At 44.3% G+C, this 25,657-nt stretch overlaps 2 protein-coding genes across 4 annotated transcripts; both read right to left on the bottom strand.

The window, feature by feature from the left end:
• Positions 1 to 349: 349 nt before the first annotated feature.
• On the bottom strand, positions 350 to 17,182 carry nfybb (nuclear transcription factor Y, beta b). 3 transcript variants are annotated; one of them, XM_084672932.1, is made up of 7 exons: positions 17,022 to 17,182; positions 16,078 to 16,171; positions 11,876 to 12,009; positions 6,812 to 7,009; positions 6,232 to 6,310; positions 1,131 to 1,210; positions 350 to 998 (listed from the first exon to the last, which is right to left on the bottom strand). In XM_084672932.1, the coding sequence occupies exons 2-7, from the start codon at positions 16,169 to 16,171 to the stop codon at positions 963 to 965; spliced, it is 621 nt and encodes a 206-aa protein (XP_084529058.1). In that variant the 5' UTR covers positions 17,022 to 17,182; the 3' UTR covers positions 350 to 962. The 3 variants fall into 3 exon arrangements, with proteins under 3 accessions (XP_084529058.1, XP_084529059.1, XP_084529057.1); XM_084672933.1 differs by lacking the exon at positions 17,022 to 17,182 and adding an exon at positions 16,660 to 16,950; XM_084672931.1 differs by lacking the exon at positions 17,022 to 17,182 and having other exon boundaries at positions 16,078 to 16,177.
• A 2,813-nt stretch (positions 17,183 to 19,995) lies between these two features.
• On the bottom strand, positions 19,996 to 24,728 carry slc41a2a (solute carrier family 41 member 2a). The gene is made up of 9 exons (XM_084671265.1): positions 24,432 to 24,728; positions 23,958 to 24,065; positions 23,672 to 23,728; positions 23,437 to 23,581; positions 22,010 to 22,156; positions 21,378 to 21,525; positions 20,971 to 21,176; positions 20,740 to 20,888; positions 19,996 to 20,449 (listed from the first exon to the last, which is right to left on the bottom strand). The coding sequence occupies exons 1-9, from the start codon at positions 24,699 to 24,701 to the stop codon at positions 20,273 to 20,275; spliced, it is 1,407 nt and encodes a 468-aa protein (XP_084527391.1). The 5' UTR covers positions 24,702 to 24,728; the 3' UTR covers positions 19,996 to 20,272.
• Between the last annotated feature and the right edge of the window lie 929 nt (positions 24,729 to 25,657).

Here is a 25,657-nt window from a genome sequence, read left to right as displayed (position 1 = left end):
TAAATAACTTAAGAGGAACTTCGAGGAGAATCCCTGCTTATGTGGGCAAACAAGTGAAAAGTTAAGCAATTCTTAGGCCAAAGAACATTCTAGCTTAATGGAAGTTAAAACTTAAGCGATAACTGTTCTAGGCCAAAGAATATTATAGACATCTTAAATAAAGTAATTTTCTATCACCGACCCAATTTGAGAAGGCAGGAACCTAACACTTTAAAAGAACCTTGATTGTGTACTTATTCGGACTAGTCTGTTATTCTGCACAATGAAGATTGTCAAATTAAACTCTGTCTAAATTATCTGAGCTCACTACTAAAACTCTATGAGGATGATATTTGTATGCAAGACTTAATCATGGAAGTAGGTAGATAGTTTATTTAGGAGCTTGGTTCATCAGACAAGCACTGCACAGTGGCACAGATTGTACAAATAACAGACTGAATGGAACAAAGCTTTTTGTCAACTAATCTGTACTGCTGGTAATCATGTTTATTTTTTATTAAACGTACATGAAATTATACAAAGTTTCACAGAAATACAATTAAGTTACATTTATCTTAAATACCCAGCATGCCACTCAATTGTAAAATAAGGGTGTGGAATGCAACTCTACTTACCCAGGAGGACCCTTTGAAACTACTTTCCTAACCCAAACATCCCTTCAGCTACGCTAAAACTGCAAACAAGTATAACGTAACATGGAGTAACAAAAAACACACTAATCTAAAGACATAATACTTTATGAAAATCCTAAACAATCTCTGAAAACAGCCAAAGAACTGGCTGACGGTATGACTCCAGTCCAACCAATGACTGACCAGAGCACAAATCCACTCTCTACTTGCTCATCTTGTGTGGGGGACGTTCAGCCCCTAACTTTCCCCTTTGACCTGAGTGTTGATAGATGAAGGAACCCTTTCCTCATTTCAAAAGTGTTATCCAGCACCTTCCAGGAACTCTTGACATCATCCTGTAAACTGGATCTGCTGTACACCAGGGATCTGGAGGAGACAGAAAAGGAGAATGTATCAACACACAGTAGGAGGCCCATGCTATGCTGCTGCCCAGGTGACATGGGGAAGGTGTGTGTGTGTTTACGCTCCGGTGTGGATGTGCTCAGGTGTGCCTGGTACCTGTTGGTAGGAGGTTGTGTACACCATGACGTTCTGCTGCTGACCATCTGCAGTGATGATTCCAGCTGGCAGCTGGTTTGCTGTCAGGAGACAAGGGAGGAAAGATTGAATGGAGAGAAAGGGGGGAGATGGACTGAACTCTACTGATGCGAGTAGAGGACTGAACTCTACTGATGGGAGTGGAGAAAGGGGGGAGGGGCAGAGGGAGGCCAGACTTAAGGCCGATTTATACTTCTGCGTATTTACGCACACGCACAAGGGGAACGCCCTTTCCTTCAAGAAACGCCCTCTGCGTGTCTTCGCAGAGCCCTCGCGCAGCTCTGCGTGCGCCTCCTGATTTTCCTGACTATCCGTCTGTCCGTGCGTCTTTTTACGGATACCCCTTGGCTATGATTGGTCCGTATTGCGTCAGGGGTGGGGGGCGGGATTGCCGTGACCAACAAGAGAACAGAATCCTTTGACCGCCATTGTTGTACGTTTTACAACTCTTTTTTCACCTAAACAGTACATGTAAATCAGCATCTGAATTAAAATGTGACGAGAAAAGGGCAGTGTAGTTGCTGAAAATGTGCTTATTTTATTGATGAAATGGTTCATTTGTAAATTTGCTCCGAGTTTTCGATAACCTAGCTAGCATCGCAGTGCAGCGTCATCTACTGTTCTGGCGGTGAATTGCTTTCAGCACGCAGAGCCGTCGGAGTAGTATAAATTCAACCAGTCCGTCCGACTCCGTCCGACTCCGTGCGTGCGTCTGTCCGTTAACGGAGACGCAGAAGTATAAATCGGCCTTTAGAGGGAGATAAGGAGGGGAGAGGTGGGGGGGTGAGACAAGGAGGGGAGAGGTGGGGGGGTGAGAAATCCTCTGTAATGGGAAACACTGCATTTTATAATGCTTGTTTTTTTACTACGGTTTTAGTCTATGTAGCCTGAGGGAGGTAACTGTTTGACACGAGAGAGGAGGAGGAGTTGTTCTCACACTTTGCAACAATAGACAGACTGAGCATGTGGTCATTGTCACAGAAAGATTAACTTGGTTAACAAGTACCAATCTTTGCCTTTTTAAAAGAAGTGTGCTTGTCATCAGATGCTGACCGTCATGTCGTGTCACACCCTCCACATGCCCATGATCCATCATGTCAGTCGTGTCACACCATCCACATTATATTTACTTCTTCCTCTGACAACCGTCTGGTGGTCCCACCTCTCAAGAGCGCCTGCTCTTGAAAGGTTCAAGACGCACTTGTTCAAGGAGTACAACGGTACTTAAGAAAGATTTGCTGGATCTGATGTTAGTTTAGTTTATGTGCTCCAGAAACACAATGACATTTATTGAGGGTCTTGTTGCACTTGTTGGTTAGTTGTAACTGATTGAAATACTTGTACTCGCTGTAAATTACATTATTGCTTTCCAACAGGTACCCTGTTGTACTTTTTGAGGTTCATGTTGTTTAATTGTAACTTGTTTAACTACATGCTCTTATGTTTCTTCCTATTGGTACTTATTTGCTTTTCACAATGTATGCTTCATGTTTTGGCCGCCCGTAATGTTTAGAGGCTATCTCGTTGTTTATGATAATTGACCAAAGCACATGAATAAATGTAAAATATAAATTTAGCAGACGCTCTTATCTAGAGCAACTTCCAGTAAGTAGAGGGACATTCCCCCGAGGCAAGTAGGGTGAAATGCCTTGCCCAGGGACACAACATAATTTTTCACGGCTGAGAATCGAACCGGCAACCTGATTGGAAGCCCAATTCCTTAACCGCTCAGCCATCTGACCCCCTTCCCATGATCCACATGCCCATGATCCTAGTTTACAGAACGTCAGTTGCCCAAAAGTCTAGATAAATGTAAACCTTCAGTGGGATGTAAAACACACAACAAAATGCCACAAGTTTTCAGGGTTGTTAAATGCAGACTAAACAAAACATAAAGTTTTAAATATCTCATTTTCAGAGATATCTCATTGAGAAATATCTCATCTTCAGAGATATCTTATAGAAAAATATCTCATTTTCAGAGATTCTCTAGTAGCCTCTACAACCTCACAAAAAGCTACAGAGATCTACACCAACCAACCCCGCTATAGAAAAGAACCTGACGGCTCAACCACATGTTCACACCCCTCACACACACTCATTGTTAACCAAATGCTGGGTGGCGTTTCAAAGTGTGTGTTTACATAAACACTACTTGGAAGGAACATGCATTTTATCCAAAGCAGCTACTGGAGACATTCAAATATCTCACCTGTGTGTATGCATTCTTCCCTTTAATGTTTGATTCCAAGTCAGATTGAGAGGTTTTCAGTTAGACAGAGGCTGTTTTGATTGGTGTGTGGTCACAGAGGCCTGTGGAAATGTAGCAGAGCCGCACTGTGGCTGAGAGGACTGCTCAGGCCTGCCAAGGTTCTGTTCCAAACCAGAGACTTCTGGGTCAATTTGACATTTGAAAATAAGTCTTGTGATGTGTGGGAGGGTGAGAAACATGTCTGTAAGCAAAATATAATGTGTGAAGTTGATCATTCTGTGTGCTTTTTGCTTACTGTCTGTACCCCACAAGAAGCTTCAATAAAATCATATTTTGTTGATTAAAGATCCACTCTCTCTGCATCTTGTTTAAAACGTTCTTGTTGTGTCTGATTAGCGACAACAAGATAAGATTATGACGTCTTACCAAATCTTCACAGCAGCTGTAAGCTCCCTAACCCTCCCCCTCATCACCTCTTCACAGCAGGCTCCCTTCAGTGGATCTCACAACTCACACCTCACTGTCACTCATTGTTAAACATGCAAATGATGGGGGCCAAGTCTTTTTTACAACTAGATGAACACTACTTGGAAGGTGTCATTCACATGCATTTTATCCAAAGTGGCTTAAAATGAATGACTGAAAACTGAACACTTAAACTAGTGGGTTGGTAACCACTGCTCTACATTTACATTTAGTCATGTAGCAGACGCTCTTATCCAGAGCGACTTACAGGAAGTACAGGGACATTCCCCCCGAGGAAAGTAGGGTGAAGTGCCTTGCCCAAGGACACAATGTCATTTAGCAACTTTGACAAGGCTCAACATAGCCTGGTCCTAACCAGACCCTCGTACATTACATTTGTACAGAGGGTCTGGGATCTCTCCATTGACAAACGTTAACTTCCTAGAAGGCGGATCCTCTGTTGAAGTTTAAAACTATTGGATCCGCCCAGAGCCATTCTGATTTGCCATAACCAATCGCAAGCGTTCGCCTTAGCCAACTCCTTCACCACTACTGTAACGTAGCTAGCTGCCGTAGCTGGAAAATCAAACTTTTCCCGAACCCCGTGGGGAGGAGGGCCACAACATCATGGCCACCAACAAAACTCAGCAAGGAATGTTCTTGCTCCGGCTTTAACCTATGGATATTCGGCAGCGTTGCTGCCACAACCGCAGAATAGTTTCGCTCGCATCTTTCTCTGCCGCCATTACTGAACTACTCAAACTAGTGCACGACATTAACGTCATCGTTCTCAGCCACTCCCACTGTTCACTGATTGGACCTACAAAAAATGTGTTTCTAGAAACCGACTTCAGAGCCTAGCTCCCAGACTTAGTACAGAAGCGAAATCTAACTTGAGCGGAAGTACGTAGGAGGGCAGAGCCAGGCTAGGCTCAACATACCAACACTAAGAAAAACATGGCAAAAGGACCACACAGATAATACAAATAGTTAAATTTTAAAAGACCAAAAAGGTCAAAGAGGACAGCCTTTAAGAGAGAAAGTGATTACCCATTGATCTGTCACATCAGAATTTTTATTTGGGTCACAATAGTCTTGAAATTTGAGTGAGAATGTCGCCCGGTACAGACCGCATAGTCGAGCGGCAGCCATGTCTTCACGTCATGTCACAGTTCATAATTTTACAGTTTTACAGTCAATTATACATCTAAAAAGTCGAGCAGGGCAGCTTTCAAGAGATATGGGAATTCTGCTTTTAGCCAGCTGGTCCGATTATTTTTCTGATTTGTTTAAACTGGCAATCTGAGTGAGACTGCGTCCCCGTTACACTGTTTTGACGTTAGCCTCAGTCAGACTCGCTCACTGGCAGTGTGCACAATGCTGTATTTCACTCCATTCTACACCAGAAACGTCAGGGAGGACTGCCTTATGTAGATAGGCCTTCAAGCCTGCTGAAGATAGCCAGCATCTCGGATTTCTTTAACCAACCCTGTTTCATTCGTCATTTGCCTCCGTTAGCCAGGCTAGTTTTGCCTGATCACTTGGTCAGGCTATTTAAGGGTATCGGGGTCAAGTGACTTTTGTGCATAGACAAGTGAAACGTAATTTATTTGTCCAGAGGCCAAGAGCCTCAAAAAGTTAATATCAAGCCCTGCAAGTTTTCTCCTCTCCTAATCTGGGGAGAGATGTAACATTAAAGGAGCCTGGAACACCAAGGTCCTGAGGTTTTGTCTTAGCTGCCACTATATCGAGGGAGTCGGGCTAGTAATCAGAAGGTTGTCGGATCGATTCCCCGCCATGCCAAATGACGTTGTGTCCTTGGGCAAGGCACTTCACCCTACTTGCCTCGGGGGGAATGTCCCTGTACTTACTGTAAGTCGCTCTGGATAAGAGCGTCTGCTAAATGACTAAATGTAAATGTAATGATACATTGTATTCTGTAAGGGAGTGAGCCAATCACAGAAGAGACATGGGACAGCTCCATTGATTGATTGACCATATAGGATGACCATATGTTCTAGGGTTATAGTGTGTATGTGATGTTCTTCACCACTCTGGCGGACAACTCTCTTATAGGGTCTTTCGGTATTTGACTGGTGACAGAGTACTCAGTTTTGTGATGTAATATTCGAATAAATCATTTTTATCAATCCGGCAAATCGTATTAATCTAGAAAGACAGTGTCGTCTTCCTTTACATGTATGACTTGCTTCCTGGTTGGCGGACAGCCAAGGGGGCGTGCCCCTTGGAATGTGACGTCACGTGAAAACTATGAATAAGTGGTATCAAATTATTTGGTCACATGTTAGAAAGACCATGCACCTGCTTTGCCTGAGCCAGGCCTCTGGGCGCTAGCATGTTAGCATGTTAGCAGCAGCAACTCACCAAAGCTGTCATCTGTAAGCTCCTCCCCCAGTCCTTCTGACACAGACAGGCCTCCAAGCCCCTTCTCTCCCTTCATGGCCTTGAGACAGAACACATCACACACACGAGACGTTACACACCACAACACACACACACACACAACGTTATACACACACACACAACATCACACATACAATGTAGTGTTAGTCAGGAGGGCGATTTCAGTCCATTTTAAGACACTGACAAAAAAATGATCTTTTTCTCAAGTGCAGGTAAATGTAGCCCGGCAGTGTTTGGGTGATCTGTGGTTCTTCTGTCAGACAGACTGCTCACAAACAAGGTCTGATCATGACTGGCTCCTGCTGGTTTTGGTCTCTGAACTTCTGCAGTAGGATCTTGTGTGTGTGTGTTCCTCACCTCTCTGAACTTCTGCAGTAGGATCTTGTGTGTGTGTGTTCCTCACCTCTCTGAACTTCTGCAGTAGGATCTTGTGTGTGTGTGTTCCTCACCTCTCTGAACTTCTGCAGTAGGATCTTGTGTGTGTGTGTTCCTCACCTCTCTGAACTTCTGCAGTAGGATCTTGTGTGTGTGTGTTCCTCACCTCTCTGAACTTCTGCAGGTATAGCTTCAGGGGCTCCACGTACATATCGAATCCCAGTGTGGACATGGCAAACAGGATGTCCTCTCCATTGATGGTCTTCCTCTTCTCCTGGTGACAGCGCTCGCTCGCCTCAGACGTGATGAAGCTGATGAACTCACTCACACACTCCTGCACACACTCCTTGGCGTCCTTCGCTATCTGTTTGATGGGCAGCATGAAAAGCAGACCAATTAATCAAATAATACAGTTAAAGACGGGAAATGCAAACACTGATGTCAACTTATCAATGATTGACATTGATAAGTTGTGCGAGGCTAGCTTTTTTCCTTTTTTGCTTCAATTCCAAACGATACAAACCACAACATTCCACCCCACCCTTCAAAGCCATGTGGTGGCCCTGAAAACTGCATTAACACACATTTGGCCTATACGGTCATCTTAGGACACCAGACTGCTAATACATTTACATTAATTCATTTAGCAGACGCTTTTATCCAAAGCGACTTCCAAGAGAGAGCTTTACAAAGTGCATAGGTCACTGATAATAACAACAAGATAGCCCCAAAGCATTGCGGGTAGCCAAAGCAAGAAGCACACATTGTGAACAACCAAAAAATAAGTGCCTAAGGGAAAAACCATAATAGCATGTAGTTAAGCGAGTTACAATTTAAACAACATGAATCTCTAAGTGCAAGCGTACCTGTAGAAAAAGCTGCAGCAATAAAATAAAAGTAAGATGAACTAAAATAGAATATTTTGCAGCGAATACAATAGTTTAAATCAGTTGCCACTGAGCAACAAGTCTCTAAGCAAGAGTCATTGTGATCCTTGAGGAAACTAGCATTGGGTTCAGAAAACCATTCCTAAGTACCGTTGTACTCCCGGAACAAGTGCGTCTTGAGCCTTCTCTTGAAGGTGGAGAGACAGTCTGTGTCTCTGATGGAGGTGGGGAGTAGATTCCACCACTGGGGGGCCAGGCAGGAGAAGAGCTTGTGTTGGGACCGGGCAGTCTTGAGCGGTGGGACCACCAGGCGGTTGTCTGAAGAAGACCGTAGGTTGGGGGGTGGGGGTGTAAGGCTGCAGGAGAGACTTGATGTAGTCGGGTGCAGTCCCGTTCACTGCTCGGAAGGTCAGTACCAGGGTCTTGAATCTGATGCGGGCCGTGATGGGTAGCCAGTGGAGGAAAATGAGGAGTGGAGTTACGTGGGAGCGTCTGGGTAGGTTGTAGACCAGGCGTGCCGCTGCGTTCTGAATCCTCTGAAGAGGGCGGGTTGCACATGCTGGGAGACCAGCGAGCAGCGAATTGCAGTAGTCCAACTTGGAGAGGATCTGATCCTGATCTTTCGGATGTTGAAGAGGGTGAATCTACACGACCGGGAGACCGCAGCAATGTGGGCCGTGAGGGAGAGCTCGTCATCCATGGTAACCCCAATTACCAGCCCCAATTCCTGGCAGAGGATGAGGGGGTCACCGTCGCAGATCCCAGGGTGATTGAGAGGTCGTGGGAGATGGAGGGTTTGGCCGGGATGATGGGGACAAAGGTACCTTAAGAAACACCTACTTGTAAAAAAACTATTGCTGACTCACAGTCATGTAAGCGAAATGACTGTTCTCACTAGCCAATATCAACATCATCATATTTGATTAACCTTTAATATAAGGCACTTTCAGAGCCGGGCACCTAACATGTCAGGCTGACCCGTTCGGACAAAATAAGAATAAAGAACACTAGCAGATTAGACAGAGACCTTGATAGGCCAAAACACTAGAACTAGCTTACTAAGATCAAAACAGCAACCACGTTCAGGGTCAATGTACAATTGGGGGATGTCCGATCAACTGTATAAAATGCGTACTAAAATGAGTTGTTGTCAGGTTGTCTCACGACTAGAGAAACCTCGTGAATGTGTCCAATTGTTTGATGACAATAAAGACCCATTTGCATCTGAACTTGAGCTCAGCCTCTCCCAAGCCTATCTGAAGCAACCTGGTCCGTGCAGAGAACAGCCCACCACAGCCCCTCCCACTAAACTATAGGAGCACGCATTGAGTGCAGGGGCAGAATGCGCGCTGGTAGGTAGTCGTAAGGATGAGATCTCTGTCTCCAAGCAAGCCGGAAGGAGGCACAACAATAATAAAAGGGTTGACTCGGTTTATTAGCACAAGCCCGGATCACACCATCAGTCCACGACAGAGAGAAAGCATGAGTCTCTCAGATGGCCATTATATACATGAGCTGGACAGTACAGATATAGTAACCACCAAAACATGCCCTTAAACAGTACACACTCCAGGACTTAATGCCCATGGGAAACGGCACCCAGATCATTCGATTATAACTGAGTTACCATCAGCTGCTTCTCCTCTGCACCAAGAGTTGCACAGAGCACATTCACAGATCTATATGTCCACTTCTAGGGGCCCACAGAGCGACTTCTTGACCTCACGACGACACATGCTTCATATACAAAATCTGCATATCAGTAGTGTAAGGTTTTTCTTCAGACTGACTTTTTAGTCAAAGCTTGATGGTTTATTCAGCTGGCACATGAATGACACAAAAAGCCACAGAAAAGCAACATCATTACACACCTCATCATATTGTACACCAATTCCCCTCTCCCGGCCTGATAAGATGTTGCAACATTTTAGCAGGTGTTTCCCACGTTTAATCAAGGCCATCCGGCCCTTCATAGAGCCAACAGAGAGTCAACATGACTCACTATTCCTGCTGTCCTCACACGGTCCTGCCCTGTGTTCCCTTTTCTCCTCAAACCCCAGTTCACCCCTTTCTGTTCAGCACAACAAGCGTCATCCACCAATGAGATCCCCATATAGATGTCCTTATAAACCGGACTTAGGTCAACTTGACCTGCCTGTCTTTGTCCTCACTACCTACCACGGTTAAACATGGATCTCGAAATCACTAACCTCAGTAACAAGGCCGTCAAATGTGATGTTCCCAGCGGTTCAGCCCTTGGCTCCCTCCCTCTTCACTGGGATGCCATGCTGTGTAGCTACTGAACTCTTAAGCACACACACATTAGCCTCACAAACAGGCTCTTTTACTCCTCTTTTAGAGACCACTCTCTTGACCTTGGTACTATCACTGCTGCTATCCCCCCCTGCTACAACATTCCTTACTGAGACTTTAGTTCAGGACATGATTTAGCTGTACAGATACCAAAGGCCAAACTCTGGCCTTCTCTTTTCCCTACACTCTCCTATGTGTCTGCCACCCTGTCCTGTATCAATAAACCACAACAGTAGGTAGACAGACAGATAGCCCGTCCAATAATTAGTTAGGGTACGGCTTAATAATTGGTTGTTTATTACAGTCTCGCAACGCCCAAAGGTGTCGGATTAATTTCATATTACGGTCACCCTTTATATGTATTGGTTGCTAGCAAGATAGATTAGATTTGATAGGCAAATATGTTTCTTATATAGTAGTGTAATAATTGGACCAATACGCTGTTCCCATTGGTCCAGAAGACGTTCTCAAAAGTTAATAAATCCGTTTATTGGCCACCCTTTTAGATGATTTTCTGTCGGAGGATGGGCCAAGGAACGCACCACAATGAAAAAGAGTTGACTTTGTTTGTTAATCGAGCTGCTCGGATCAGGTCACCACGACAGGCAAAGTGGTTGGCATGACTGACTAACATGTCTCTCAGATAAACATTATGTGCATGAGCAGGACCATACAATTATAGTAACCACCATAAAATGTCCCTAAACGGTATACCTTCCACAAATTAAGGCATAGGAGGAACAATACACAGGTGGTTCAGTCATCACTCATCGTTTGTACTATTTTCTGCATGTTGCTCTTTCCAGAGGTGAAAGTGCACATTCTCCTATCTATATGTGTATTGTCCGAGACCTGCTGCGTGACTTCTTGACCACAGCAAGAGACAACCTCACACATTTATAGAAAACCTGCGTATCACTCCCGAATGTTTGCAGAGGTAAATAAACGTTTTTAACCAATCAGAGAGTTGTTCTGTTCACGAAATAAAGTATTTGTCACCAGTGCAAGTGCAGCTGATTGCTCTGACAACATGGCGTCTGCTCCAGATTTGACGTGTTTGATTGGGATCTTCCCACGTATTGTAGTATACAAGAAACCAAATGTTTACTCTTCGACAAGTCAGCAAACACTTTGTCGCCTCGATTTGTTAAAACAATGTTTGTAAACCTCGACCTACGATTTCGGTTAACCAACGTTTTAACAAATCTCGGTTTACAAAGGCGTTTGCAGACCTGTCGGTCGAAGGAGTAAACATTTGCTGTTTATTTCGACAAATACGACAAAAAGGGATTCTCAACAAGATTGCCAATCCTGCCTTCAATTGATATCTGTAAGGATGATGTTCGTAGTGAAGTTCACGGAAGTAGGTAGATAAACTATCAAACTTTTAATCGTGTATTTAGGAGCTCAATTCATCCCACAAGCACTGCTCGGAAGCACAGATTGTACAATAACATGCTGGGCCAAAAGAGCATTCTAGAATTTCCCAAGAACCTTACCAAATGAAGTCTAGGTAACACCAGGCTCATCTTTATTGAGCATGCCATAAACATGCTGACCCTCTGGTAATCCTGGTAGAGTAAAAATGGTAAACTTCCACACATGCACACACACACGCGAGAAACTTTAGGATAAGCACTCCTATCAGCCGGTGATTCTCAACCACTGGAGAGAGAGATCGTCAGGTGTGCCGTGAGAAATTATCCAATTTCGCGTTTGAGCTCTCATTTTCTCAAAGAAGGAGAGGAACACCCTGGGCTTGGTTTACACCTATCAAAATGTCTAGCCACTAGGAGATGAAAGGCAGGCTAGGGGAACTCATATTAATGTTAAATAACCTCCTAAAGTTTTCAAGTCATGGGATCTTTAATGTTACGGTAAGTTTATTGAGGGAAGCCATTACTTTCATAATCGATTAAAAAATGTATTGCCCAGCCCTAGGGACAGTATAGTTGTATGAGGAGCGGATTGAAATACAGCAAGTACATTTGAATGAGTTCATTGCTGGTCCGATGGGGCAGTGAACTCACCTTGCCAGTCTGAGGAACGGCGTTCTTCATGATCCGAGCCACATTAGCGATTGGAAGGTAGATATCCTGCTCCCTGAAGTTCTCTTTACTGCCACTGCCGTCCTCATGGTCATTCAGACTGTCGTCTCCATCATCTGTACCAGAGGAACACACAGGTGCAGGCCTTAACTGTGGAGCTGTGTCAAATCTCAAAACTATCTAGTGTGGATGAAAATATAATCAATACTTCTTTTGAATGAAAATACAATCAATGCTTCAGATGTTATCAAAATATGTAATGATAATGTTGAACATATTCCAAATATATTATCTCGCCAAGACTTAAATGTAATTGTCTTAAGAGGATGAGAAGAGGAACAACAACAGGTCAGCATACTAACAAGGAGGACTTCACGGGGTGATCGCACGGCTGCAGAGAATATGGAGCCAGCATGCTCAAGACCATTGAGAACCACCAGATAGTGGAGGCGGAAAGGCCAGGTGTGGTCTCAGGTGGTCTGTACTGCATTTTTCCATCTACGTAACATTGCCAAAATACTAAATTTCCTCTCAAAGGATGATGCTGAAAAACTAATACATGCATTTGTTACATCCCGATTGTACTACTGCAATGTATTATTCTCTGGCCTCACAAGTCCCTACTTAAACATTTTACAGCTGGTTCAAAATGCTGCTGCTAGACTATTGATCAGAACCAGAAAGGATTATCTCAGAACATCTACTCTCATCTCTTTACACTGGCTCCCTATCCAAGCCAGAGCTGATTTCAAAGTTCTATTGCTAACCACCAAATCTCTGCATGGATTAGCACAAATATACCTCTCTGATCTTTTTGCACCCTATCACCCCGTAAGGTCACCAAGATCCCCAGATGCCGGCTATCTTGTGGTTCACAAAATTATTATTTTTTAAACCGCTGGAGGCAGGGCGATCTCATATAGAGCACCTCTTCTCTGGAACAAATTAGCTGTCTCAATTAAGGAGGCTGATACCGTTTTGACAATTATGTTAAAAAACGTTTTTGTTTAGTCAGTTCTACAACTGCTTAAGTGTGTGTGTATGTACTTTCAATGTAGACCTGAAGTGTGTGTTTGTATATGTATCATATATAACTTTTAAATTACAAATATAGCTTCTATATGTTCACGTCGCCCCATCTAGACTTTTACAAATAAAGTAAACCTGTTAGATAGAAATGCATTCTATCATATAGAATAACATATTTGAGAGATTTCCTTCCCTGGAACAGATTTCATGTTCAAACCAAGGGAGGCTGGCGCTATTGTTCTGGTCTCGGAAAACCTGTATTTTGGACGTACACACTAGGTTGGGGTTAGCTCAGGACACTGCCCATGTGGAGGCCAAATTAGGAACCGAGTCTCTGTAAACCCCAGGCATACCCCTCTGGTATGACCCCAGGCTCTGCCAGACGGCCACTTGCCCGAGGAACTAGCCAAACCATTTTCCTGTGCAACACATTCTCAGAACATTTGTGTACGATACAGAAAGCCAGGTCACGTTGACATAGAAACTGTCCGTCCGGATAAACTGACCTTAGGGACTTAGCAACGAGCCAAACAAACATTCTTCCGTCTGTTTATTGCTACCCAAGACTGTCAACATGCAGCTTAAAATGATCTGTATGACGTGTTATACTCTGTATAAATATCTGTATGACGTGTTATACTCTGTATAAATATCTGTATGACGTGTTATACTCTGTATAAATATCTGTATGACGTGTTATACTCTGTATAAATATCTGTATGACGTGTTATACTCTGCATAAATATCTGTATGACGTGTTATACTCTGCATAAATATCTGTATGACGTGTTATACTCTGCATAAATATCTGTATGACGTGTTATACTCTGTATAAATATCTGTATGACGTGTTATACTCTGTATAAATATCTGTATGACGTGTTATACTCTGTATAAATATCTGTATGACGTGTTATACTCTGTATAAATATCTGTATGACGTGTTATACTCTGTATAAATATCTGTATGACGTGTTATACTCTGTATAAATATCTGTATGACGTGTTATACTCTGTATAAATATCTGTATGACGTGTTATACTCTGCATAAATATCTGTATGACGTGTTATACTCTGCATAAATATCTGTATGACGTGTTATACTCTGTATAAATATCTGTATGACGTGTTATACTCTGTATAAATATCTGTATGACGTGTTATACTCTGTATAAATATCTGTATGACGTGTTATACTCTGTATAAATATCTGTATGACGTGTTATACTCTGTATAAATATCTGTATGACGTGTTATACTCTGTATAAATATCTGCTGGAAACATGTTCAAGGCAAACACCATTACCATTCATTATTGATGATTACCCTTTCCACATCGTTTTCATTTACTATTTATTATTTTATTATTGACTCAAAGTTTTAGTTATCCGTGTATCCGTATTGCATTTTTATTTCTATGTAATACTTTACTTTTTTATTATTGGTAATCCAAACCATTCAATTTACCTAATTACTTGATTATCGTCATTGTATTCATTCATTTTCTATGTATTAGTTTGCTTTAGCACCTATTTATTATCATACATGTTGTTTAGTTTAGAGGAGGAGGACCTCGTATAAGCGTGTCACGCTTCTTCCCTCCTCCTGCACCTGTTTTACCCATTGCTTTTGTATTATGTTTTTATATATAATACTTTGTGCAAATAAACAAACAAACAAACTAACCCATCGGCTGAGACTGTCTCTGCATGTGTTTCCAGTCCTTCTGCAATAAATCGAGCCTTTGTTTCCGAACTCTGACTGACAGCATATTCTTGAACTATTTCCATTTTTTAAGTCCGCAACACTATCGTAGTGTCTAGGGCTGTGATAGGGAGGTTTCTGAAGGAGGCAGGCCGGAAGGAGTCACGACAACGGAAAGGAGTTTGATTCTCTGGTTTATTAGTCGAGTCCCCGGATCAAACAATCAGTTCAAGACAAACTGATGGCATGAGTGACAAACATCTCTCTTCAGAGATCTTAAATACAGTTGCTGGACCTGTTCAGATATAGAATGCACAGAATTGCTTCCTTAACGGGTCTCCAGTGGTCAGTACACTGATACACTAGAGCATACTAGCAGGTGAACGGGTCGTTAATAACGTAAGCTCTGTTTTGTGCATGATTTGCCTCACAGTCTCCTAACTGTCTGGGCTGTGTGCTTTATTCTGCTCGGAGAGTCTCGCTGCATGACCTTTGACCTCACAGATACTTAAGCTACACATGTACACAGCAAAATTGCTGCACTAGTCCACACTTGACCGGTGGGGATCTCATTCTAAAATGATTGTAACTGTTAGCTGCTCCTGGCATTATCTAATATCTGCTCTCCTCTCTCCGTCCCCCCTATCAACATCCCCTGTAGTGTGAGGGGTTTGGTGCTGTAACAATCAATACCTCCATTAAACCAAATGTGTAATGACAAGGCTGAACATATATTCCAAATGTAATCAATGCTTCTATTAGAACAGATGAACTTATGGTGCAGGATGTTTCTAAGTCTGTAGAGTGAACCATGTTCTGGGGAGTGTAACGTTTTGTGTGAGGAGGAATGCAGAAGGTCAGCATGCAAACAGGGGAGGAGAGACGGTTGAGCCAGTAAAAGTGTCACAAGATAAGAAGATGCATTGGGCCGTGGAGGATGCAACTCTTTGCTCTTGGGCGTCATCAGACCGTCTGGTCTGTTCCCCCATTGGATATACTGCCCACCCTCGGATGCCCCCTTCCCCCTTGGAGACCCTGCCCCCCCTTCCCCTGAACATCAGACCTTTGGGTCTGGTCTGCCCCCCCTACCCTTGTGATGTCATCAGACCCTTGGACTGCCCTCCTGAGAAACCCCTCCTTCTCAGGAGAGGTACAATACCTGTGTGCTCTGGACAGGGCAGAACTCTCTCTGACTTCTGTCAATGCTGTTCAAAACCAAGGCCTTCGTTTGTTCTACTCAGTGAGACTGTGACTCTTTACTCTAAAGCGAGACTGGAAACGTTAACTGCTTTCACTGATCTAGACTGAAGACATCCTGGTGTGTTGTATTCATTGTTTGATCGCATCATTTCTTATTAATAAACTACAAAGAACTTGGTCCGGCATTAACCTCATATCCTTCTTCACTTTACAAAACAGCAATATCGTTCTAGTGAGCTTCTTCACCTACCATCCTGAGTCTGAAGAACATAGTGCCCGCCGGTCAGGTACTCCCCGGTAATGCCCAGCTGAGAGGCGTCTGTGGTGGAACCGTCTCCGTCCATCTGCATAATAACACGAGCATGTTGAGGTGAATCTCACATAAGGAATCAGAGGCAAATAAGAAAAACGCCTGGTTAGGGAAGTCGGCCATTGTGAGTTAACACTGACGAAACACAAATGTCCATGGATTTGTATTCCTTATCCCCAGTTTCCACAAGCTACAGTATCGCATCCTTTGTTTCGTGCATTGACTTACAACTCGCTAGCTGTCTAGGTAGCTTTAAAAAACCATTAGTTACCGAGCCAGTCAACGCAAAACACCAAACACTAGCTGCTAATAAAACACTGCCTTGTTTATAATCTTTGATACTGTGCCACAGTCTGTGGCTAGCCTACTAGTGCCGCGCCAATATTGTGCCTGGACTACAGTACTGTACCTACTCGCTGACCCGGTCTGGTGCTTTTCAACTACTGTAGACTAGCTGGCTAGAGTAGCTAGCTCTAGCTAGTTAGCAAACGAAGCAAAACAAAGAAATAATCAATAACTTACAAGTTAGCTAGCTAAAGGTAATCAACACTTGTTGTACTTGAGACATTTCATTTAACCCAACCAGGACTAGTAGTATCGTCAGCCCTGGTTGAGTAGTAACATGCTAGCTAAGTCGTTTGACAGACAGCAGCTTATTGTGAATTTCACACAGCAGTAGCCAGAAGTCTGTTGTGCTAAGGCCTAGTTCCTAGTACAACAGACGTAGTGAGGTCTCAAAATGTCAAGTCTGAATCCCTGCAGTGTTTATTTCATTACTACTTTCGCGCCTGCTAAATCACAAAGAGATACAATCGCAAGAGGAGATTTCGATTTGAGGTAACGAGAAATCGGATAGCAATCATTGGCCAGAGCAAGGCACAAACCTCCGATACAGCCCTGGTTGGTTAGCTTCTCGAAACGGCCGTGTGGTTGGACAGAAGATGGCTGCGAAAGAACCAGTCCCAGCGCAAAGGCGAACCTCAGCGAGTCCTTGTCTGCATCCCCGCTTCCTGCTTCAGCCACTAGAGGGCAGCGATGTGCCCGCCCTTCTTATTCTTTCCAGTTTTTCACCAAATTGCAATTGTTCATCACCGCCATCTACTGTTCAGGAGTGTGAGGCCGGCGTCAAATGTACACAAAATCAATAATTCTTCGCTGTAAATATTCATAACAAAACAGGTCCTTAACCCAAACCTTCCTACCATCAACTCACTACCAGACCTGCTTAGCAACAGTCCTATATTTAGGATTCCTCCGTAAGGAGGAAACCTATTGTTATTGGTGGTTTTATTATTTGTAATTCTTGTACCATGGGAGTCAATGGCAGCCCCTAGACCCCATCGACAACTTTTTGTGAAATTTGGCACACTCATTAAGGACAGTTTCTTCTATACCTACACCAAGTTTCATGTCTCCCATTAGACCACTCTAGCGCCACCAATGGGTCAAAGTTGGACTTGTGTTTACACACGCAACTTTTGAACCGTATGACTCATTTTCAAAAATGAGGTACCATTGGATTCCGTGGATCAAGCCGAGTTCAACGCACACCATGGCGTTAATTTCCGGTTATATAGATTTCCCGCCATTTCCGGTTTTATCAAAAACCTTTGAAAGCCTACTCCTCCTACAATTTTTGTCATATCTTCTTCAAAATCACCAGAGATGATCTTCAGACCAAGCCTCACAAAAGTTATCAAAGGAATTTTGATCCTCATAACCGTCTGTCCGGTACAGCCAATCAAATTCATCAGAAAAGCCGCCAAACAGGATGTGAAGTCATGTCTCAGCAAATCTTTGAGATATCAACACTAAACTTGGTAGATCGGAGGAAGACACTACAACATGTTACCATGTGCAAAGGCAAATTCATATCTCAAAAAATGATTGATATAAAGCAAATTGAACTTATCGCTAACGCTAAAATTATGCTTTACACATCAGCCATTCAAAAACTGATACTCTGATTCAATCACAAGTTCATATGAAAACTCTTGAGAATGTTCATAACACAAATCTGTGAAAAAGTTGACTGTAAGATGAAAGGTCGATTTTTGGTGAATATTTGAAACATGCTTGCTTGGCTAATTTCTAGGCAAATTTCCAATGAATGTCTCCCTTGCTCCTCCCCGCGCGTGCTCCAAAATCTCACACACACTCAGCCTTCCCTTGACACACGCGCGGCCAAGACGCACACGCAACATTTCAGGAGAGTGTGGGCTGACCAAGCCCCCACTCATTCCTTGGTCTTTAGCAAAGGCCCATGTGGCTCTTGATGGTATTGCATTTCCGATTTTGTATGCAATGGTAAAAATGTCTCAAATCCTGAAACATTGATAGTGTAGGCAAAGAAACACTTTAACAAAAAGCCCATGTGGATCTTGTTGGTATTGCTTTTCCGATTTTGTATACAATGGTAAAAAGTTATAAAAATCCTGAAACATTGATAGTATAGACCAAGAGTAACTACCACACCACAAATGGCCCACTATTACCCATAGGTCTTCCCTTGACACACGCGCGGGCTTGGCAAGACGCACACGCAACATTTCAGGAGAGTGTTCCTTGGTCTTTTGCAAAGGCCATGTGGATCTTGATGGTATTGCATTTCAGATTTTGTTTGCCATGGTAAAAAGTTCTCCAAATCCTGAAACATTGATAGTAAAGGCCAAGAGTAACAACAACACTTTAACAAAAGCCCATGTGGATCTTGTTGGTATTGCATTTCCGATTTTGTATGCAATGGTAAAAAGTTAAAAACATCCTGAAACATTGATAGTATAGGCCAAGAGTAACTACCACACCACAAATGGCCCACCATTACCAATAGGTGTCGCTACAGGCCACGCCCTAAAGCACAAAGCACTTCACTTCTTGTGAAGATTAAAGCGCTTCACTTCTTGGCTTGAAATAAAGGCCCTTGTGGATGTTGATGTTATTGCATTTCAGATTTGGTATCCCATTGGAAATTCTGCAGCATTGATTTTTCTATACAGTTACAATTTGTCAAGAATATACATTTTTCAATGGTTCGCAATGCTTTACACGTAAGCCAGTCAAACAAGTTCATATGAAGACTCTTGAGAATGTTTAGTACACAAATCTGAGAAAAAGTTGACTCTAAGATGAAAGGTCGATTTTTGGTGAATCTTTGAAACATGCATGCTTGGCTAATTTCTAGGGAAATTTACAATGAAATGTGTCCCCTGCTCCTCCCCGCGCATGCTCCAAATTCTCAGACACTCATTCTTCCCTTGACACGCGCGGGCTTGGCAAGACACACACGCAACATATCAGGACTGTGTGGGCTGACCAAGCCCCCACTCATTCCTTGAATATCAGCATAGGCCCTTGAGGACCTTGGTGTCATTGCATTTCCTACTTTGTATGCAATAGTAAAAAGGTCTCCAAATCCTGACACATTGACAGTACAGGCCAAGAGTAACTACCACACTTTACCCAAAGCCCATGTGGATCCTGTTGGTATTGCATTTCCGATTTTATATGCAATGGTAAAAAGTTTTTAAAATCCTGAAACATTAATAGTATAGGCCAAGAGTAACTACCACACCACAAATGGTCCACCATTACCCATAGGTGGCGCTACAGGCCACGCCTTAATGCATAAAGATACAAGGCTTTCTGGAATGGATAAGCTCACCAAGCCCCCTTCCTTCACTTACTGGCTTGAAATAAAGGCCCTTGTGGATCTTGATGGTATTGCATTTCAGATTTGGTATGCCATTGGTAATTCTGCAGCATACATTTTTCTATACAGTTACAATTTGTCAAAAATAAACATTTTTCAATGGTTCGCAGTGTTTGGAGGAATCCGCCATTACTGCTTGCAGTTATATTTAACTTTATTTTCACAAAACAATACAGTCATGCAACATTTAAAGCACAGACACAATTTTTGGGGGGTGAAACTAGAGTTCATCGTCTATCGATTCAATATTGAACTGTGTTCCTACACACGTAAAGACAAACACGCACAATCCAGACACTGACATTCATTCTGAGCATGGCATCCCTTTTATAGATGTACCGAACATGATCATCCTGTTTACGTTTTCATTATATTGTAAAAAATAAAATAAAAAGTGCATCCATAATCAGGGCTCAGTCTTCCAGGCTAAGTAGTGGCAGGGTCTCCAAGGAACCAGAGGAGCAAGAAGGCCAAGGCCAGGAGCCCAGTCCCCAGGAGGTCACCCAGGGCCGTCAGGTAGGGGATGGAGTAACTGTCTGGGTCTTTGCCTCTCCGCCACAGACAGTGCACCATCCAGTCAGCTATGCAGAGCAGAGAGAAAACCTGCAACAAGACAGGTGCACAGGTGAGAGGAAGGCATCCTTAAAGGCATCGTTAAAGGCATCGTTTAAGGCATTTTTAAAGGCATCGTTTAAGGCATTGTTAAAGGCATTGTTAAAGGCATCGTTAAAGGCATCGTTGGCAAAGGGAACAACAGGAGGGAGGTGAGAGAGATGATAGAAGATTGAAATAGATGAGAAGAAGATGAAAGCGATGAGACTGATGTGACTTATTTGGGGGGGACAAATGAGGACAGTTGCCCATGACACCTGAGAAGTGGTTTGAACTCTGACCTGAAGGAGGGCAGCGGTCAGAAAGAGAGCGACGAAGACAGGTGTGGGGGTGGTGTTGCCGCCCATCAGCAGGTGGATGGTGTACAGGAAGATCAGGTGACCCGGAACGACCAATAGGAGGAGGACTTGGGCGGAGCGATTATTGGGTCCTAAAGCAACAGAGACACGTATGAGGACAGGTATATGTGTGTGGGGGCACGTCTGAGAGAGGGAGGGAGGGAGGACTTTCACCTGATAAGCAAAAGGTGTGACAGGGATTGTAGCAGCTCTGCAGAGGAACGTCTCCAGGGCTGAAGTGGAGATGCAGGTGAGTGGCAATGCGACTGGACTGAATAGCAACCAAGTTTCCCCCGATCCCATTAATAACGGGAGCGTAGACTATGATGCCTGCCATGTTAGGGTCTGAGAGCGTCTTGTCCAAGATGAGTCCTCCAGTGCTGCAGAGGTACAGGATAAAGATTGGTCTTTCAGGGGGTAGCTTGGGGGACAACATTGACAGACCAAGACATGTTGGTTCAACCTTTGTAACAGACGGATTCATATTCATTTAGTTTCAGAACGATGATGACTGTCCCAGTATTTAGAAAACAACAGAGTTTAGCAGTATTATTAGGCATGTTTTCCCAGTAGGGGCTGACCTGCTGATGACCATGGCTGTGATGATGGGCTCCCAGCCCAGGTACAGCAGGATGCGACTTTCCGGATGTCTGTAGGAGATGATCACCCACAAAGGGGTCATTCCCAGGAAGAACACACCTACCAGGTAGGTAAGGTAAGGGTACTGCTCTGTAGGAACACAGGGACAGAACCACTCATCCTCCAGTAGAGAGTCAGACAAACACCACCAACACCAATGTAACTCAAAATTTTGTTTAGTAGTTTGAAGCAAAAACATGGCTTATCTCATGGCCAAGCCTCTTTCTGTCTCTCATCTTTCTCCCTCTATCTCTCCTCTGTCTGTCTGTCTGTCTGTCTGTCTGTCTCTCTCTCTCTCTCTCTCTCTCTCTCTCTCTCTCTCTCTCTCTCTCTCTCTCTCTCTCTCTCTCTTCTCTCTCGCTCTCGCTCTCTCTCTCTCTCTCTCTCTCTCTCTCTCTCTCTCTCTCTCTCTCTCTCTCTCTCTCTCTCTCTCTGTCTCTCTCTCTCTCTCTCTCTCTCTCTCTCTCTCTCTCTCTCTCTCTCTCTCTCTCTCTCTCTCTCTCTTCTCTCTCGCTCTCTCTCTCTCTCTCTCTCTCTCTTTCTCTCTCTCTCTCTCTCTCTCTCTCTCTCTCACCTGTACACTCGTAGAGGCCCTGACTGAGGCAGGCCAGGATAGCGAGCGTGATGAGGTCACCGAAGCTGGCAGCCATGGGCGTGGCCACGTTGTCAGGGTTGATCCCGACCCTCATGGAGCCCATGATCACCCCCACCATGATCACACCTGTGGAGGAGACACAGCCACACACTCTGACAGCGTCCACATGCTGCTCCCTCCTCATGTCCTCCCTCAGACTGCTGGCTGTGTGGTTTTGTGGGTAAGTCAGCAGACACACTGCACGTCAAGAAGCGGAATGATCGATTAGACAGTCCTCGATCACTATCGAAGTTTCACATGACCCGCTGCTTGGTCTTTCAAAAGGAATTTGTTGTTCATAAGTCAAACTAAAAGAAAGTAGCGTAACACTTGTGTAATACAGACTCAGGGCCTATACGGGGACAGCGAGAGTTCGGGTTGTGGAAGGTCTTATAAAGTACAGTATGTGGAAAGACACACCTTCCCTATAATTAGCCCACGGTAGCCTCACACAGGGATGCTAGCGAGGAGCCCCCCAACGTCAGGAACAACAAACACTCAGACAACAGAGAGGGAGAGGAGGGGGACGGGGGTGTGGAGAGGGGGGAGATGAAGGAGAAGGAATGTAATGGGTTGAAAGTTTGTTTGATTAGGTGCGACAACAGTAGTGATATGGAATTTTAGGTTGTACGTAAAATGTATGTGTTTTAAGTGTGGTTTGATGTGTGAAGCTTCTGTGTTCATTGTTAAAGAGACACACATTGTGACTTGCAGCTTACAAGAGAGGGGGATGATTTAGTAGAGTTTAAAAGGTCGTAATGTATTAGAGAATGTTGGGGGATTGTTTATGGCAGGGAAGATGGCTATCTGTTTAATTACTTCTAAGGTTGGTGACCCCACAAGGCACTGTTGACCATTGGGGATGGTTATCCCCTGGAGTCATATGATGTGGTTTTACTGTTGCTGTTAAGGGGGGTTCTGTGGAAAGGAAGCATGATAAAGACTGTTTTGAGACACTAAGTCTGAGGCTTGCTGTGGTTTTAACTGATAATATTCAGATTGTTTTGTTTTAGGAGGGAGCAGATGATAGGAAGATACATGAGACAGGCTGGATGTCTGTTCTTTAATCCAGGAGTTCATAGTGGGGAAGGATGTGACTGATGTTACTGATTGATTATTGCTTAGAAAGACCAGATGTTAGGAGTCTATATGAGATGAGATATTTTCTTATCAGGATCACTCTTTCGAATGACCTAGGGTTAGCATGTTGTCCTTCGATAGATTGATCACAAATATATTTTTTATTTACCATTGATGCTAATAAAAAATTGGTTTTAATATGACATCCTGACTCTCTTTATCTTACAGTTACTGCAAAATTCCACCACAGTAGACAGGTGTGTGTTTGTATCTTTGAATCAGTTTACCCTGCAGCAGTGAGGCAATGAAGGCAGTAGCCACGCTGGCTGTACACAGGAGAGCCGCGTGGCTGAGGGTCATCTCTCCCTCCAGAATCCAGCCCAACATCACTGCCACCAGAGCAGCCAGCAGCCCCAGGACCGTGGCCTGGACCTGCTCAGGGACAGCAGGGGACAGTCAGGCTAAAGGAACCAGCAAAGGCTGGATGGGAGGATGGCAGGTTAGGGTTTGAGGTTTACGTGCCTGCTTTAATGCCAGGTTCCCAATGACCAGGCTCCAGTCCATCTTCCCCATATTGACCTGGCAGGAGTTAACAAGAAAACATCAACATAATCGTAGTCTTCCTCATCCAGATATCATGGTGTATTATGGTGCATGACAGCTTAAGACGAATGTTGCTGCTCTGCTCAAGTTCCATCCCAGTCACGTGACTGTAGACTGAGGTCGAGTGAGTTTCACACCAAGAATGAAAAGCGATGATGCACAGTGGAAGACGCTGTATGTTTGTAAATGTACCAGGTTTACTCACTGCTGTTGAAAGTCTAGAGGCAAGGGTCATCTCCAGGTTCCCTTTCAGACCCAGAAGAGCAGGAACCAGGATGAAGATCTCGGTGACTTCTTGGAACACCTCCCAATGCTGTGCAGGTCCACCACACCATACCATGTCATTCATCAGCTACAGATCATCCACATTATTTTCGCCTTCCATCCATCACTGATTCCCAATCACCTACCCTCTCCTCCCCTCCTAGGTCCTCCCCCCACCTCCTACTCCCCCAGCTCACCCCCACTTCACCTTCAAATCCCCCATTTTCTCTGTCCCTGTATGCTTCCCCCCCCCCTCTTCTCTCTTTGCTTGTCTCTAACTATCTCTCTATCAAACTTTCTCCCTGTCTCTCCTCCTCTCCCTGTCTCTCCTCCTCTCCCTGTCTCTCCTCTCCCTGTCTCTCCTCTCCCTGTCTCTCCTCTCCCTGTCTCTCCTCTCCCTGTCTCTCCTCCTCACCTGCACCACATCCAGCAGAGTCCCTGCAGACACGGTCCCCAGCCCGGCCAGCAGAAACGGCACCAGGATCTGTATCACCATGGAGCGTGCCGACTCGCTCCTCTCCCCTGGAGGATTTCCCCCGGCCTGGCCGTCCTCCACGTCTCTCTCGCTTGCCTCATCCGTGACCTTTGACCCCGGGTAGTGTCCATTGAGGAGCAGGGGGTCTGTCTCGGTGCATGTGGCAGAGTCTAGGGCCCAGGGGGCGTCCTGTGGCCCGGTGAGAGCCATGAGTGTGCGGTCGGTCGACAACGCTCGTCCCTGCCAGACCTGATCAGACCCACGGAAACATCCGGGTCAAGGGACACCAGCAAGACTGAGCCCACACTACAGAAATAGATCCTGTCAAAGCAATCAATTATACTTTTTCAAAATTGATTAATCTAAGGGAGATAATGTATGCTATCTGTCATTTTTGTTGTGAGCATCACAAGATACTCAGACGGCATCTCACTTGTGAAGCAGAATGAGATGTGTCGCAAGGGGTGAGTCCAAGGTGTGATTTCAACAGAAAACACAGTAAGGCGCTAGGTTAGCTGATGCCTGAACCCTTAGATACAAAGCAGCCATGCATGCAGGGGAGGCATGTCCAGAGCATGGCTCTCACATGGATGACAGATGGCCCAGTCGTCTAATGAGAGGATGTGTTTGCATTTTCCTCCACCTCTCATTACTCTCGTACATAATGGCACTTTGTGCGACAGGGACAGTTTGACTACCTATTAGTGTAGACAGAGAAGTTAACTAAATGTCCCACATTTTGAGGAAAACATTTAAAAAGATGTCGACTACTGAACAAGGCACACATCATCTATAGTAACTCTTCAGGACATATTCATCAAACATATTACCTGAAAAAGTAAATGCAAACAGTTGCTTCAGGAAATATGATATGGTTGCTTACCTGAAGCGAGGGAACATATAATAGTAAAGGACAAAAAAAGGTTTTTCTCACTTCTCTGTTCTGCCCATCTGTGTTCTCCTCCTGAACGGCTGAAGTCTCGTCATGTCTGTGGAGTGGAGTCGCTCTCCGTCTCTCTCTCTCTCTCTCTCTCTCTCTCTCTCTCTCTCTCTCCCTCCCTCTCTCTCGCTCTCCGTCTCTCCCTCCCTCTCTCCCTACCTCCCTCCGCCCCCCTTTCTCTCTCTCTTTCTCTCTTTCCCTCTCTTTCTCTCTCTGTGTCCCTCCC

The sequence above is a fragment of the Hypomesus nipponensis genome, chromosome 14 (assembly GCF_054491055.1).
Source record: "Hypomesus nipponensis isolate SF chromosome 14, ASM5449105v1, whole genome shotgun sequence".
NCBI classification, from domain to species: Eukaryota; Metazoa; Chordata; class Actinopteri; order Osmeriformes; family Osmeridae; genus Hypomesus; species Hypomesus nipponensis.
This window is presented reverse-complemented; position numbering and strand designations above follow the sequence as displayed.